Source organism: Eimeria tenella, genomic scaffold, assembly GCF_000499545.2.
Source record: "Eimeria tenella Houghton genomic scaffold, Eth_scaff31, whole genome shotgun sequence".
In the NCBI taxonomy this organism is placed as follows: Eukaryota; Apicomplexa; class Conoidasida; order Eucoccidiorida; family Eimeriidae; genus Eimeria; species Eimeria tenella.
This window is the reverse complement of record NW_013542966.1, coordinates 135,821-150,332: the sequence shown is the minus strand read 5'-3', so window position 1 is coordinate 150,332 and position 14,512 is coordinate 135,821. Positions and strand designations below refer to the sequence as shown.

General features: G+C 56.6%; 6 protein-coding genes across 6 annotated transcripts in view; 3 read left to right on the top strand and 3 right to left on the bottom strand.

Annotated features, from left to right (window-relative positions):
• Positions 1 to 516: 516 nt before the first annotated feature.
• Positions 517 to 1,065, bottom strand: ETH_00015370 (BTB/POZ domain-containing protein, putative; the record flags this gene model as incomplete). The annotated part of the gene is made up of 2 exons (XM_013376038.1): positions 517 to 813; positions 874 to 1,065. The coding sequence occupies 2 exons, from the start codon at positions 1,063 to 1,065 to the stop codon at positions 517 to 519; spliced, it is 489 nt and encodes a 162-aa protein (XP_013231492.1).
• A 1,077-nt stretch (positions 1,066 to 2,142) lies between these two features.
• On the bottom strand, positions 2,143 to 2,406 carry ETH_00015365 (uncharacterized protein; the record flags this gene model as incomplete). Its single annotated transcript, XM_013376037.1, has 1 exon — positions 2,143 to 2,406. One exon carries the CDS (start codon positions 2,404 to 2,406, stop codon positions 2,143 to 2,145), a length of 264 nt encoding a protein of 87 aa, XP_013231491.1.
• A 1,532-nt stretch (positions 2,407 to 3,938) lies between these two features.
• Positions 3,939 to 4,208, bottom strand: ETH_00015360 (Dynein light chain 8a protein; the record flags this gene model as incomplete). The annotated part of the gene is made up of 1 exon (XM_013376036.1): positions 3,939 to 4,208. One exon carries the CDS (start codon positions 4,206 to 4,208, stop codon positions 3,939 to 3,941), a length of 270 nt encoding a protein of 89 aa, XP_013231490.1.
• A 590-nt stretch (positions 4,209 to 4,798) lies between these two features.
• On the top strand, positions 4,799 to 5,761 carry ETH_00015355 (uncharacterized protein; the record flags this gene model as incomplete). The annotated part of the gene is made up of 1 exon (XM_013376035.1): positions 4,799 to 5,761. The coding sequence occupies one exon, from the start codon at positions 4,799 to 4,801 to the stop codon at positions 5,759 to 5,761; it is 963 nt and encodes a 320-aa protein (XP_013231489.1).
• Positions 5,762 to 7,827: 2,066 nt separating this feature from the next.
• Positions 7,828 to 9,498, top strand: ETH_00015350 (uncharacterized protein; the record flags this gene model as incomplete). The annotated part of the gene is made up of 1 exon (XM_013376034.1): positions 7,828 to 9,498. One exon carries the CDS (start codon positions 7,828 to 7,830, stop codon positions 9,496 to 9,498), a length of 1,671 nt encoding a protein of 556 aa, XP_013231488.1.
• Positions 9,499 to 9,659: 161 nt separating this feature from the next.
• Positions 9,660 to 14,512, top strand: part of ETH_00015345 (uncharacterized protein) — a gene marked incomplete at both ends in the record, with an annotated part of 6,241 nt that continues 1,388 nt past the window's right edge. Inside the window, 2 exons of the mRNA XM_013376033.1 lie at positions 9,660 to 9,748; positions 10,251 to 14,442. Coding sequence (XP_013231487.1) covers positions 9,660 to 9,748; positions 10,251 to 14,442 — 4,281 coding nt within the window. The remainder of the gene's footprint in view (positions 9,749 to 10,250; positions 14,443 to 14,512) is intronic.

Here is a 14,512-nt window from a genome sequence, read left to right as displayed (position 1 = left end):
TCAGATGTATTTCTGGGGCCAGTGCCATCGATCTCGATGGTTATCTTTTTAGAATATGCAATAGACGAAATCTGTGTATCGCGAATTTCGTCTAACATCCTCGTGCGAGGGTTGGCCGGTTGCAGTGCTACTGAATAGTAGCGGCGGCCAAGCAGGCCTTTCGTCGCTTCACAAGGTTACGTGCCGACGGAATACTTGACATTCGAAGCGTTACTTTGTGTTGCAAGACGCACTTTCAAGCCTGTAATCGGCATATGGGGCGTTGAAACCGTGAATCCACGTCAAATTTTGAAGGTATTCATGTTTTTGAGGCAACCGTTGTGCATTAAGTTTTCATTTCTACAAGGTTATTTTCTTCTCAGTCGCACTAGTATCTTATACGTGTGCACTGAATTCTAGTTTGTTTCTTCACATGCGTATGACTCTGTGCGAGAATGGGGAAACAGACGGCTTAGCTCTAAATTGTCTTTCAAAATCGTCGTAGCACAAACAACCATGAATTGGAGTCTAGGCGGGTCAGGCGGATGGTAAGTTGCTCTTGCCAAACGGCCTTATCTCGATGCTTCCACAGTCCAATATGCTCCACATCTTCGAAGGGTCGGATGCAGCCCGGGCTGCCACGTAGGCCTCACAATCCCTAGCTACAGAGAGTCTTCGAGTGCACTGTGAGCACGGAAATGACATTAGCATACCAAGTTTAGTAGTGTTTGTCCCTGTGCATTGTTGCAACATCTTGCGAACTACAATGATCTCATCAAATGAGACACTGCCTTGTGTGAGAAGACGACGAAGATGGCAAATGCAGTAATGCACCTTCGGGAAAGGAACAAGCATTCATTACGATTTGCTTGAGTGACCTAGCCGTCAAGTTACCAGCGTGTGGACTTGGAATTTGTCTGCGGCCATAAGAACCCTCATGCATCTGGTCCAGTTGAGCTCTGACGAGTCAGGTAGCCTGCAGAGATCGTTCAGTTTGCACTTCAGAATGAACCGTACGGGTGGCTCTAATGCGTACCTATCCTCCTGTATCCATTCAATGAGTATGATGGCTACATCACTATCCATGTCCTCTAAAGCAATAAAGCTGGAGTTGGCCTCCTTGAAGCTTCCTGCTGTTTGAGTAAACAAAGGATTATCCTGGACAGTCCATGCGGCTTACCAGAAAACATTCTTTCAAAGACCGGGGAGCGGCACGAAAGGAGGGCTTTGCTGCAAAGAACTCCTTTTGAAGGCGTACGCATTCGGCACTGGTGTGCTTCGGAGTCAAGTGTCAACATACTTCGTGATCCCACTTGAACAACTACACGATCTGACCACAGATGGATCGGCTGAATTGAACAAAGCAGCAGGCGTGAGCCCTACCAGTTGCCTCCTTGAAGAATCTGAAGGGAGGCGTTGACATCGACTTCGTGCTTCCCGTCGTGTCATACACTTACTTCCCGGACAAGTATTCAAACACGTCGCACTGCAGCGAACCAGGTGAAGCTCCCCTATTGGGCTCTGCGTCGATGTGGACAAGACGACGGAGAAATCGCATCTCCACCTTCAGTACAAGGCGGCTGCCAACCTAAGGACTCTATAGACATTTTTGAAGAGTGGTACAAAAAAAAAGCGCTGACTCGAAGGATGTTGTGGTCCGTCCAGTTAAAGAAGAAACGCACATAGCCGCGCTTTGCTCTGCAAATTCCGACTGTTTCGCACGACGAGATCTCTTTGTATTCATCTCGAGCATCCAGCAAGGTGAGTTTTGTAACGTCTGGTAGGTCTGTCACAGCCCGTGGAACTTGAATTTCAGATTTGGCGCCACGATAATAGAAGAGTACTACCTTCGGTGCCTGTGTTCGCTCATGAAAATGTTTTCAAGACCTGCTTTCCAAATGCCACTACCTTCATTTGATATCGTAATTGTGAGTGCGTCCCAGTCCTCTCGATCCCCTAAGAAGGCTCTCCTTGCAACAGACAAAGAAAGACTCCCAGCAGGAACAAGATTACCATTTGGACACAGCCTAAAGGAACAGATTTGACCATATGGCTCTTTACAGTGGAGGCAAAAGCGTAATCTTAATCACCACAGCTGGAGCTCGAGACCGGCTGCTTGGCCGAAAGAGCCCAAAAACAACACCGTTCCGTGTTCAAAAAACTCTACGTTGCTGTGAATTGCTGAGCATAATCTACTTCGTAGAGAATATCGTATCCACCTTCCGAGTCTTCCGGACAGTCAGGAAGCGCCTTCTTCTTCGCTGAGACGAAGCTATGAGCACTCAGTGGCTGTGCGTACGAAACCCAATGGTCTCTCGTACCGAGATCTCTCAGCAAGTCGAACTTTTCAATCGTAACCTTGTGCACGAGAAGCTGGAAAAGTGGCTCCACGACGCCTTCCGACATCAACACGTTCTTGCAATCCATGGTTTTGAATTTGCGCGAGAAATAGTCGAATCGGCTCATGGAAATACATCATCGTCTAACGAACGTAACATCCTTGTTGCTTTCAATGTCAGCGGTGTGCCGCTTCTTGACAACTGGCCTGCTGACAAACCGTGCGTCTGATAACGCCAAAAAATGAGCAACCCGCGCTTCTGAAGCAACCCAGACACCTGAAATGAAGGCACATATCGCAGTCACCTTCAGAGGTACAGACAGCTGAATGGGTGACTACCCCTCAAGATCACGGTCACTTTTATCCTTTTTTTGCAACCGCCGTACACGAAGCACATTCCTTGCACTTAGCGCTCCGTTTTCGACAGGAACTCAAGATTTTCCATAACTTTCACTTTTGGAAGGACGTTTCCCAAGCTCGCCTGCATTCTTGTTTTCATGTTTTCTTTCAGTAAGCTGTGTCTGGCAAATTATGGCGGGAATGCTGTAGACTTCTGCTACCTCCTTCCCATTTTCTTCTTTGGATGATCGCTTTCTGTATCTGCTTGAAAGCTACGGACAGAAACGCGATCTTCCAGAGACGCCCTACACCTTGGAATCCAGAGGTTTGGAGTAGGTACATCCCTTGCTTTTCGTGTGAATGCTGGCCCCAGTGCCCAGAAAACAGTAATAGTTCTTCCAGGCAGCGAGATGCAAAACAAGTATACCGTCAACTTACGTGCAATGCAACATTTCAGCGAAACACGGATCAACTGTAACGATGATTCAATATGGAAAGAATGTAAATTGAATATATGCAGTCTTTCAAGATGAGTTACCCAAAAATTCAGTGTGTACCACCGCACCTTCACGGTGCAGGCGGGCATTGTGAAGTACACATGATTAGGATGAAATGCAGCTTCCAGTGCAGGATCCGCAGACTCGAAGCTGCGTAGAATAGCCAGTGGCAGGGGGATATCCTATTCGGATTCATGCAAGTAGTCATTTAATTTCTTTGTGTATAGTGTGGCGCTTTAGGAACTTGTTGTATTTGCGGAGTTGAAGAGGTTCAGGCGTGTTCCTTCGGTTTTTGGTCGTTGTGTACCTTGAAGGCGGTTTTCCCTCTGCTCGCGCTTCGGTGCATTCCAAAATCACAAAGTTTCTTCGTTCTTTCTTCTTCATTTGAAGATCTGTTATAGACCCTGGAACAACCTGTTTGTGGCGCCGCAATCCTACTTGTTCAGAGATCCCGAACTTGCTGCCGATCACGGCGCATGGCCCGCCAAAAAGCCCCCAAGAGCGCGTGCGAGTGACGTCGAAGCCCTCTGTTGATGTGAGCTTCACTAAGAACAGTATAGCCAGGACGGGGAGAAGCTTTGGGCTGCGTCTCATCTCTGCAGAACTACATGGGAGGCGCAGAGGGGTCACGGACACTGGCGAGGCCGGAATCCTCTGCGTGTCTGTGTCGTTGAAGAGCCATCTGGGCCTCGAAAATAATTCCTCTTTGATTTTAGCGGAAATGCGCTGTCTGAGGGTCAAGCATGATTTCCTTTCAGCAGCGCTGGCCGCAGTAGCCTTCTTGGCTACCCGAGCTTGTACAGTAGGATGGCGGTTTGCCCCACATAAAAGAAAATATTTGTCTTGTGTTCGCAAGAAGAACAATTTGCGAAATCTCTTCCGACTACACAGTGCCAATTTGGGGAATATTTAGCATCAAAGAAGTCTTTGATGTGTTTGGAAATGTCCTCCTCCTTCTCATACTTGGCAGTGGCAATGGCTCCCTGGGACAGTGCATCCTGGTACAAGTCGGACTCTGGGTCGATATCGGTGACTGGAGCTATCGGCGCTGCCATTTTCGTGTATATTTAAAACCGTAAAATGTATTCAAGTGCTTGAGTTAAGTTACTTTCACACAGTTCTCCTGCACTGAACCCCGGAGCTTTGCTACCGGGTTCTTTCCAGGAATTGCAGCTTCTTGTTTTCTCAGTTCCGTTGAGCGCAAGATCTCTACAGTTTTTCTCAGAAGTGCGTTAAAAATATCCCACGGGGGGAATCAGATTCAATTCTACGGTTGGATTGGAGCAGTTCTGTGGACATCCTGTCGTCATGGAAGCTCCGCACCTCTGGAGCTGCTGCCAACTGCGTCGAATGATCTACTACAAGAGAGCTAGTACAAGTAGGGCCCACTTAGGGTTGACTGGCTGCGTGCGTTGGTCCTGAAGACCGGTTCGAAATCTTGAAATATCTTTTGTTTCGACTTTAGATGGCGGGTGTAGGCTTGTTTTTTGCAAATGGATTGGGCGTTTCCCGCTGGAAGGCGTGAGCGTATGTCTTCTGTTTTGTGCTGGCGTTCCTCCGGGGCTGTGCGTTTCCCTTGGATCGCGTGGGCCTAAATGGAGTCCTTTTGACTTTTGGCGAGGATTTAGCGGATCGATTTGAGGCGATGCAGGCGGGCCGTCTCTCTGGGTTGGCGTTCGGTGCGGCGTCGGGTTGCAGCTGCATCCCTTGTCCGCGGGTTCGCGTGGCTGCAGGCCGTGGCTTTCCCCCAGCTGCCCTGCGTCCGCTGTGCCTGTCGACGGGCGCCCCTTCCTCGGGCGTTCCCCTGCAGGCCCACCTCCCCCCGCGGGAGCGCCCGCGCGGCCAGCCGAGCGGCTGGGCCGTCGGCTGCGGGGCGGCGCCGTCGCTGTGCGGCTTGCCGGGGCTGCTGCAAGGCGCGGGGAGGTGGCCGCGGGTGTGCGGGGCTGCAGGGGCGGAGAGCGCGGGCGTGGGGGTGGGGTGGTGGCGGCTGGAGAGCGTGCGGGGGAAGATGGTGAAGTCCTCTTCGTACCGGCGGCGGAGTCGGGCGTCGCCGACGGGCCAGGCGCAGAAGGCACACCTGGGGCCGGTGCGGCTGGCGGGGGAGTTCGTGGCGCCCGGGACAGTGCTGGTGCGGCAGCGGCGGTGGGTGGCGTGGGGCTTCGAGGGGAAGCGGCGGCGGCGGCACGTGAAGCTGTACCCGGGGGAGAACGTGGGGGTGGCGAAGGACTCTTCGCTGGTGGCTTTGGTGCACGGGCGCGTGAAGTTCACGCGGGAGGAGTCGCTGCTGCTGCTGGAGCAGCAGCTGCGGCAGCTGCAGCCGCAGCAGCTGCAGCAGCGGGCGCTGCCGCGGATGCGGGTGAACGTGCTGCCCGAGCCGCGCGAGGAGCTGCTCGCGCAGGACCTCTGGAGGTACCGCACGGAGGCCGTGGCCTCCCCCGAGGAGAACCGCCTGCTCTGCGCCCTCCGCCAGAAGGGCCGCCAGGCCTTCGACTGCCCCCCACGAAACCCTCCAAGAAAGCCCCTGCCCAGGCCCAAGGCCCTCAGCAGACACGACCCCTGGCAGCCCAACACTCTTCCTGACGCGCCCCCTCTCTGTGAAGACAGGTGACCGCCAACGCTGCTGCTGCTGCTGCTGCTGCAAGTGCTGGAGGTGGAGGTGGAGGTGGAGGGAGAGAGGGTGTGGCAGGGAGAGGGTTCTGCTTTGGACGCTTTGAGGTCTTTTTGCTTTTTTTGAATTTTTGGATTCCGACTGTTGCTGCACACGAACGCACTCTCCTATCTGCTGCTGCTGCTGCTGCTGCTGCTGCTGTAGATGAGGAGCAGGAGGAGGATGGTAGTACGAGCAAGTGGAGAAAAGAGAAATGGTGGGGAATTGAAAGAAGAGGAGTGCAGGGAGGGACAATAGACGAATAACTGTACATGACCAGAGGGTTTAGGGTTTAGGGTTTAGGGTTTGGGGAGCGAGGGAGCCAGCTTTTAGGCAAGACCCATGAGGCCTCAAACTAACGAGGCAAGCCTCGACAACTAGCCATAAAGTAGTTAGCTGTTCGTTAGCTAGCCAACAAATTACTAGCCCGCAATTAGCTAGCCACCAAGTAGCTAGCCATTAATTAGCTAGTCATTAAGAATGGCTGGCTAGCTGCCCTGGGGCAGCTAGCTAGGGGGCATCTAGCCAGACACAGCTAGCCCAAAAGCTGCCGGCGAAGAAGAAGCCGTTAAGTAAGAGGCCAGCCAAGGACTGGCTACCTGGGCCAGCTGGCCAGTTAGCTGAGCCAGCTAGCTAGCTAGCTGGGCCAGCTAGCTGGCTAGCTGCGCCGGCTGGCTAGCTGCGCCGGCTGGCCAGCCCTTGCTAACTGGGCCAAGCTAGCCAGCTAGCCATTGAATAATGACTGACGTGCTTATGGACTTAGTGCGGGGCGGCAAGTTGCAAGGGCTTTCGGGTGTACAGACAGCTCAACAGCCAGCAGAAAACGAAGTGCAGAAGAAGACAAAGGATCCAAAGCACGCAACAGGCCAACAGAAACAAAACTTAGAGAAGCGCATGCATAGAGCTAGCGGCGCTGCATGCAGCAGCAGCTGCTGAAGATACTTGAGGGAAGTTAAAGTTTGAAACGAAATTTAATTTCTTGCTGCTTTACTTTCTAGTTAAAGTGGCCAGAGAGTTGTGCTGCAACGGAGAGCACAGAAGCGGCGGGCAGCACCAAATGGAATAGAAGTGACTCTCGTGTTGCTGCAGTCAGTGTCTGAAAAGACGCCAGAAACTGGGGTGTACGTACACCCCAGCGCGAGTTGAATGCCCAGGCGGTAATTCAGAAGACGGAGAAATGCAGCATCGACGCCTCCGCGGGCGGAAGAGGCTCTTCTGGGCCCTTCTTTTGCGTTAATGAAGTAAAACTGTCATATTCATGCCTTTATTCCACTTTTAGTTCCCCCAGAGAAGAAAGAAAACAGTGAATTCAAGACGCAGACCCGGGCCGCAGGTTGCCACGGAGGCGCTGGCATACGCCGCGGATATCTCCCTGTGTGTCCCATTGAATTGACTCTTCCAGCGAATATAAATAAAACTATTAAATTTAAATTCAAAAAAGCGGAAACACTTGCAAAAGGAGGCGGGAAGCGCGAGGGGGGCCCCTGCTTGCCGATGCTGGCAGAGCCCCGGCGCTGCAGCTGTGCAAGTTGCTGCAGCTCTTCGCGCTAAAGCCCAACCAGCGAAAGCTGCAGCTTAACTTGAAGGCCCACGCAATTCCTTTCGAAGCAAAGAAGTCTTTTTTGCTTTTGTTCTCGTGTGCTGCGCCTCCAGCGCTTCTCTTCGCCGGGGCCCCTCAAGCCGTTTCTCTCGGCAGCAGCTTCGAGGCCGCTCTCTTCTCTGGCCGTTCGGGTGTACGTACACCTCGCTGCGCAGCCGCGCTGCCCCGAGCGCCGCGTGTCGGGGTCGCGCGAGCAGCAGCAGCAGCAGCGGACCGACAGCAGCAGCAGCAGTAGCAGCAACATGCGGCTGGCTGCGGCTGTTAGATGCATGCACGGCCCAATGCCCGCTTGCGAGAGATGAGCAGCAGGCCCTACAACAGCCCCAGCGCCTAGGGGTTTCATCTGTCCAGCAGCAGCTGCTGCTGCTGCAGCTGCTCCCGCACCCACTGCAGCCGCCGCTGCAGCAGCAGCAGCAGCAGCAGGGCCATGCTGGGCCGGCTCGTGGCGCTGCTGCTGCAGCGGCTGCTGCGCAGCTTTGGCCTGGACGCAGCAGAAGTGTCTGCCAGCGCCCGCGAGGGCCTGGTGGTCAAGGGCCTGGTTTGCTGCTGCAGCAGCCTCAGCTCTGTGCTGCTGCTGCACTCGCTGCTCATTGGGGAAATTCGAATTGAGGCCTCATGGAAGCAGCTGCTGCAGCAGCTGCTGCTGCAGCAGCAGGGGCTTCTGCAGGTGCACGTACACCGCGTCTATGCCCTCGTGGCCACGCAAAGCGACCTGCCCACTGCGGGCCTCAACGCGAAGCAGCAGCAGCAGCAGCAGCAGCAGCAGCAGCGGCAGAGCTTGTGGACGCGCATGCATGGAGTTTTTTTCTCGCCCCTGTGGCGCGCCGTGGGGGGCCTCCTAATCAGAGGCCCACACGCTTCCAGCAGCAGCAGCAGCAGCAGCAGCAGCAGCAGCAGCAACAGCAGCAAACCGGGGCGTCTTGGCATTCAGCAGAAGCTGCTGCAGCGGGTTCTGCTGCTGCTGTCTCGAAAGCTGTCAGTTCGCATTGAAGATGTCCACCTGCGGCTGGAGGACGCAACGGGACGTGCGCATTTTGCTGCAGCAGCAGCAGCTGCTGCAGATGGCCCGTGGGAGCAGCTGCAGCAGCAGCAGCAGCAGCCACAGCAGCAGCAGCAGCAGAGGAGAAGCAGGAGAGCCTGCCAGCCACTGAGCTGCAGCATAGACGTGAGGCCAGTGCAGTGCGGGCTGATAGCTGCTTCCGTGTCTTTGACGCCCGGAGCAGCAGCAGCAGCAGTAGAAGAAGCAGCAGCAGCAGCAGCAGCGCCAGCAGCAGCAGCAGCAACCGCTGCAGCTGCGGGCCGCGGGCCCGGCGCTGCGCGGCTGCGGCGCCTCTCAGACCCCACACCTTTAAAAGCAGCAGCAGCAGCAGCAAATGCAGCAGCAGAAGCACCGGCTGCTTCTGCGGGGTGTACGTACACCCCAAGCTGCGCATACACCCCACAGCGCAGCGCCCTCTTGCGGCTGCAGTCCTTCCCCCCGCTGTGCTGCACCTCGGGCCGCGCTGCTGCAGCAAACGGGGCTGCGCTGCCCGCTGCAGCAGCAGCAGCAGCAGCAGGCGAGGAGGAGGAGGCAGCTACGTCGCAGACGGCAACTGCTGCAGAAGCGGCGGCAGCGGCAGCAGTAGCAGCGACAGAAGTTGCTGCAGCAGATGGTGCCGCAGCAGCAGACAGTGCTGCAGCAGCAGACAGTGCTGCAGCAGCAGCAGCTAGCGCTGCAGCAGCAGCTCTGTGGCGTGGCTGCGATTACGAAGGGGCCTTGTCCCTAGGGGGAGAGGCCCTAGACAGCAGCAGTAGCAGCAGCAGCATTAGCAGCAGCAGCAGCAGCAACAGCAGCACGTCACAACTACTACCAAGCGCCAAGGCGGAAGCAGACAAAGGCGCTGCTGCGAACCAGCCGCAGCAGCAGGAACAGCAGCAGCAGCAGCAGCAGGGGTTGGAAGGCGTCAGTGTTGTGCAGGCAGCAGGCGTTGCTGCTTATTGGAACTGCTGCTGCTGGAGGCTGACTTCGAGGCAGCAAGTGAAACCCGACTCGTCAGCCTTTCTTGCTGCCTTCCAGCAGCAGCAGCTGCAGCAGCAGCAGCAGCAGCAGCACGGGTGAGCTGTCAGCTAGACAAAGAGACACGAGCAGAGACAGCAGCAGACTAGGGGACTTGGGAGCAGCAAAAGGATAAAAATAAAAAGATAAAAGATAAGAATAAAAGACAAAAATATGAGAATGAAAAGTTAGAATAAATAAAAATGTAAAAAGATAAAAAGGAAATGAAAGAAAAGAAGCAAGAAGACAAAAGTGCTGCCAAGCTGCAGCACGAGGGCCTCAAAGGCTTTAAAGGATTTTGTGTCCCTCAACTGTCTTTAAATTATCTCAATTATGAATTCTAGACAAAGACCTGCTGGCTAGCTGCTGGCTAGCTGCTGGCTAGCTGCTGGCTAGCTGCTGGCTAGCTGCTGGCTAGCTGCTGGCTAGCTGGTGGCCAGCTGGTGGCTCCTAGCTGCTGAGTAGCTGTTGGCTAGCTATTAGCTAGCTAGTGGCCAGCTGTTGGCTAGCTATTGGCTAGCTGCTGGCCAGCTGTTAGCTGTGTCTACTAGCTGTTGGCTAGCTGTTGGCTAGCTATTAGCTAGCTGTTGGCTAGCTAGTGTCTAGCTGGTGGCTAGCTGTTGGCTAGCTGGTGGCTAGCTGTTGGCTAGCTGGTGGCTAGCTGTTGGCTAGCTGGTGGCTAGCTGTTGGCTAGCTGGTGGCTAGCTGGTGGCTAGCCGTTGGCTAGCTGTTGGCTGGCTATTAGCTAGCTGTTGGCTAGCTGTTGGCTAGCTGGTGGCTAGCTGGTGAGTGCTGCTGCGTCTGTGTCCGTTCAGGTTTCTTTTCCACTCAGTCACTTTCGGCCTGTCTTTTCGCTGGGCGCTTCGCGGCCTCGACGCAGCGCTTTGCAGCAGCAGCAGCAGCAGCAGCAGCACGGATGCTGTGCTGCAAGACCGGGAAGCAGCAGCAGCAACGGCAGCAGCAGCAGCGGCAGCAGCAGCAGCAGCGGCAAGCAACACTTCGGCTGCCGACGATGGAGGGAAGAGGGAAGCGGCGAAAACAGCCTCCCAGGTGTATGTGCAGCCGCAGCCGCAGCAGCAAGGAGGGCAGCAGCAGCAGCAGCAGCAACAGCAGCAGCAACACGCGCTGTCTCTACAAATCGATGCTGAGATGTCTCCGCTCTTGCTGCTGCTGCGGGAGGAGCAGCTGCTGGATGCTGCGACGCTGCTCTGCTGGGTGGCAGATGTTCACCGGAAACAGCAGCAGCAGCAGCAGCAGCAGCAGCAGCGACAGCACGCGGACGGTGCGGCGTTCTCGTCCGCTATGCAGCGTCCACGCGGATCAGCAGCAGCAACAGAGGCAGCAGAAGCAGCAGCAGCAGCAACAACAGCAGGAGCAAAAAAAGGAACTTTACCGCCTCGCCCGTCCTGGCTGCCGCCGCCTCTCTTTTCTCCCCCAAATGTGCTGCAGGACAGCAGCAGCAGCAGCAGCAGCAGCAGAGCATCTACTGTGGGTGAGGGGCTAAGTGCTGGGTCTCTCTGTAAACATTCTGCTGCGTTCCCTGCTGCTGCTGCTGCTGCTGCTGCTCCTTCAGCCTTCAGCGTTTCTGTTGTTGCTGCGGCCTTTCGTTTGTCGGCCCCACAGATTGAGGTGTACGTACACCCCAGACACAGACAGGCTGACCTGCTGCTTTCTTTTAGAGGCTCCTATTTGGCCCTCAGAGTCCAGCAAGCAGCAGCAGCAGCAGCAGCAACAGCAGCAGGTGGTTTTGCTGCTGCTGGCGTTGCTGGAGGTGGCAGGAGAAGATCCTCCCTGTTGTCCTTAGATGGTGCGCAGCAGCAGCAGCAGCGGGAACAGCAGCAGCAGCAGCAGCAGCAGCTACTGCTGTCTGAGCTGTGCCTGTCCGTTGCTTCTGCTCGCGTTGAAGGCAGCGGCGCGGGGCGCTTCTCTGTGACTTGCGGGCTGCACACAGCCAGCAGCAGCAGCAGCAGCAGCAGCAGCACCAGAAGCATCAGCAGCAGCAACAACAACGGCAGCAGCGCGAGCAATGGTCTGGCTGCAGCAGCCAAGACGCCACCAACAAACACAGCAGCAGCAGCAGCAGCAGCAGCAGCAATGGCAGGATCAAGAAACGGGGCGAGTAACCCTCGATCGTTTGGGGTTGGCCGCCCTGCCTCGCAGCTTGCTGCTGCTGCTGCTGCTGCTGCAAATTCTTCTCCTTCTGAGCCCTCTGAACATACTGGGCCTCTCTACCCTGTCTCCGTCGATCCCTCGCCCGCTGCAGCTTTAGCGCAGCAGCAGCAGCAGCAGCAGCAGCAGCAGGCCACGGCGCATCAGCCTGCGGTGTACATTCACCTAAAGAGGGACTGCAACAGCAACTTAAATTCACGCAGCAGCCGCGGGCCAGACGAAGCTAAGCAGCAGCCAGAGAGTCAGAAACAGCAGCAGCAGCAGCAGCAGCAGGAACCGCAGGAACAGCAGCAGCAGCAGCAGCAGCAGCAGCAGGAACCGCAGGAACAGCAGCAGCAGCAGCTGCTGCTGCTGCAGGACGCATGTGGGGCCCGCTGCTGCACTTCTGTTTGTGTCCAGGTGGCGACTATACGTGCATCAGGCGAAGCTGCCTTTGTGTGCGCTGCTGCTGCTGCTGCTGCTGCTGCTGCTGCGGACCTCCGCATCGTGGCTGCTGCTGCTGCTGCACTCTGGGGGCACCAGGCAAAGGGGGGACTACAGGAAGCAAAAGAAAGAATTAGAGGAGCAGTAAAATGCCAACATGAGACACAAGAGACTCATGTATGGCTCCCAAAGGGAATAGAGGACAAGGCCGCTGCTGTGAAGCAGCAGCAGCAGCAGCTGCAGCAGCAGCAGCAGCAGCAGCAGCTGCAGCAGCTGAGGGTCTCCGTCGCCTTTGAGGGTTTCTCAGTCCGTGTCTTCGCCGCTCAACCAGCGCATGCAGCACAGCGCCGCTCGCCTTTCGGGGCTGTGCCTGCTGCTGCTTCTGCTGCTGCTGCTGCTGCTGCTGCTGTAGCAGAGCGGCCTCTACCCAGCATCAGGAGCCTCAGAAGCAGCCCCTGGATGGCTGCGGAGCAGCAAAGGGAACTTTTGTTGCTGCTGGGGGGTGGGCTTAGGGCTGACTGCAGTGGAGCTGAGATCACTCTTTCTCCGCAGCAGCAGAGTCCCATTTGCTGCTTCAGACGCGCTAGCAGCAGCAGCACCAGTAGCAACTGCAGCAGCAGCAGCCCCCGCTGCAGCTGCAGCAGCAGTGGCAGTTATTCAGATTCGAAAACTCTCTCCCTTCGCAGCGCGGGTCCCTCATTAGCTGACTCCCCCTGCTTGTTGGATGAAAGCAGCAGAAACGGCAGCAGCAACGGCAGCAGCAGCAGCAGCAGCAGCAGCAACAGAAGCACCACGGACGACCGTTGCCGCAGCGCCGCTGCGGAGGACTGGGGAAGACCCTCTCTGTTTTTGTCTCTGAAGGACTTCTGTCTCTTCACTCAACCAATAAACAGCCAGTGCCGAAGCATCGCCTGCCGCAGCAGCAGCAGCAGCAACAGCAGCAGCAGCAACAGCAGCAGCGGCGACAGCAGCAGCAGCAGCGACAGCAAAGCCGAAGCATGGTTGCCCGTGTTGATGCCCGTTTCTTGCCACTTGATGGCTTCAGTGCCGCATGAGTACCCAGCAGAAGCAGCAGCAGCAACAACAACTGCAACAGCAACAGCAGCAGCAGCAGCAGCAGCTAGAAACCTGGCGAAGCCCCTCCGTGTTTCTGTCTCAATGCATGTGGAGCCTCTCGGCCTATCAGCCAGCCCCTTAGTTATTTCGTCACTTACTGCCTTCTTTGCTGCAGCAGACAGCCAGGCACTTCTTCAGCAGCAGCAACAGCAGCAACGGAAGAAGCAGCAGCAGCAGCAGCAGCAGCAAGAGCCGCAGAGCAAGCTGCAGGTGGGACCCTGCGGTTCGCCGCCGTCTCCAAGTGGTCCTGCCGCGTCTTTTTTGCTTCCAGTAGCAGAAGCAGCAACAGAAGCAGCAGCAGCAGCAGCAGCACAGAGGCCAGAGGCAGCAAATGCGCACCAGCCGCTTCCTTGTACCATCAGCAGCAGCATCAGCGGCGACAGCAGCAGCGACACCAGCAGCGACAGCAGCAGCAGCGACAGCAGCAGCAGCGACAGCACCAGCAGCAGCGACAGCAGCAGCAGCAGCAGCAGCGAGTGCTTCTATGACGCATTTGACCCTGTTGAATTTGGCCTTTCTGATGACTCCCAGCAGAGCTGGGGCGTCCCTGTGGGGCCCTTTGCAGCAGCGCATGCAAATATAATGCATGCAGGTATATTGCATGCAAGTATGGTGCATGCAAATGCAGTGAATGCAGGCACGTTGCATGCAAACAGCATGCATGCAGACGCATTGCATGCAACTGCCGTGCATGCAGCTGCGCATGCAGACCTGTATGCAGGGGCAGTGCATGCATGCACCCCGCGTGCGCCGCTGCGTGCGCTTGGGGCTGGGGCCGCAGCAGGAGCTGCAGCAGGCGCTGCAGCAGGTGCTACAGCAGGCGCTGCAGCAGGAGCCGCGGCAGGAGCTGCAGCAGGAGCTGCAGCAGGAGCTGCAGCGGGCGAGGCCCAGGGAAGCCCTGGGGGCCCCTGGGAGCCCCCCCCGTTTGTACCCTTTTTTGGGGGCCTTTGCTGCATCTGTGGGGTTTCTCTCGAAGTGGCGCAGGTCTTCTGCATCCTTTGCTGCCCGCCCCACGACGCGCCCCAGCAGCAGCAGCAGCAGCAGCAGCAGCAGCAGCGGAGGCGCGCGCAGCGACTGTCTCCGCTGCTGCTGCGGGCTGAGGGCCTCGCCCTCTGCAGGCCCCTCCAAGGGGGCCCCCTGGCCTTCGCCTTTGTGGCGGACTGCAGGCGAGTGGCTTTGAGGGTGCAGCTCGAAAACGCAGTGCAGCAGCAGCAGCAGCAGCAGCAGCGGCAGCAGGGGGAGGAGGGCTTTGGGGTTTTGTCGCGCGTCTCCGGGGATGTCTCTGTCTCTTCGTTGGCTGTTTGGGAGTCAGAGGGGCCCTGCTGCTGCGAGGCCGACTCCAGGATGCACAAGGAGGGGTCTGCTGCTG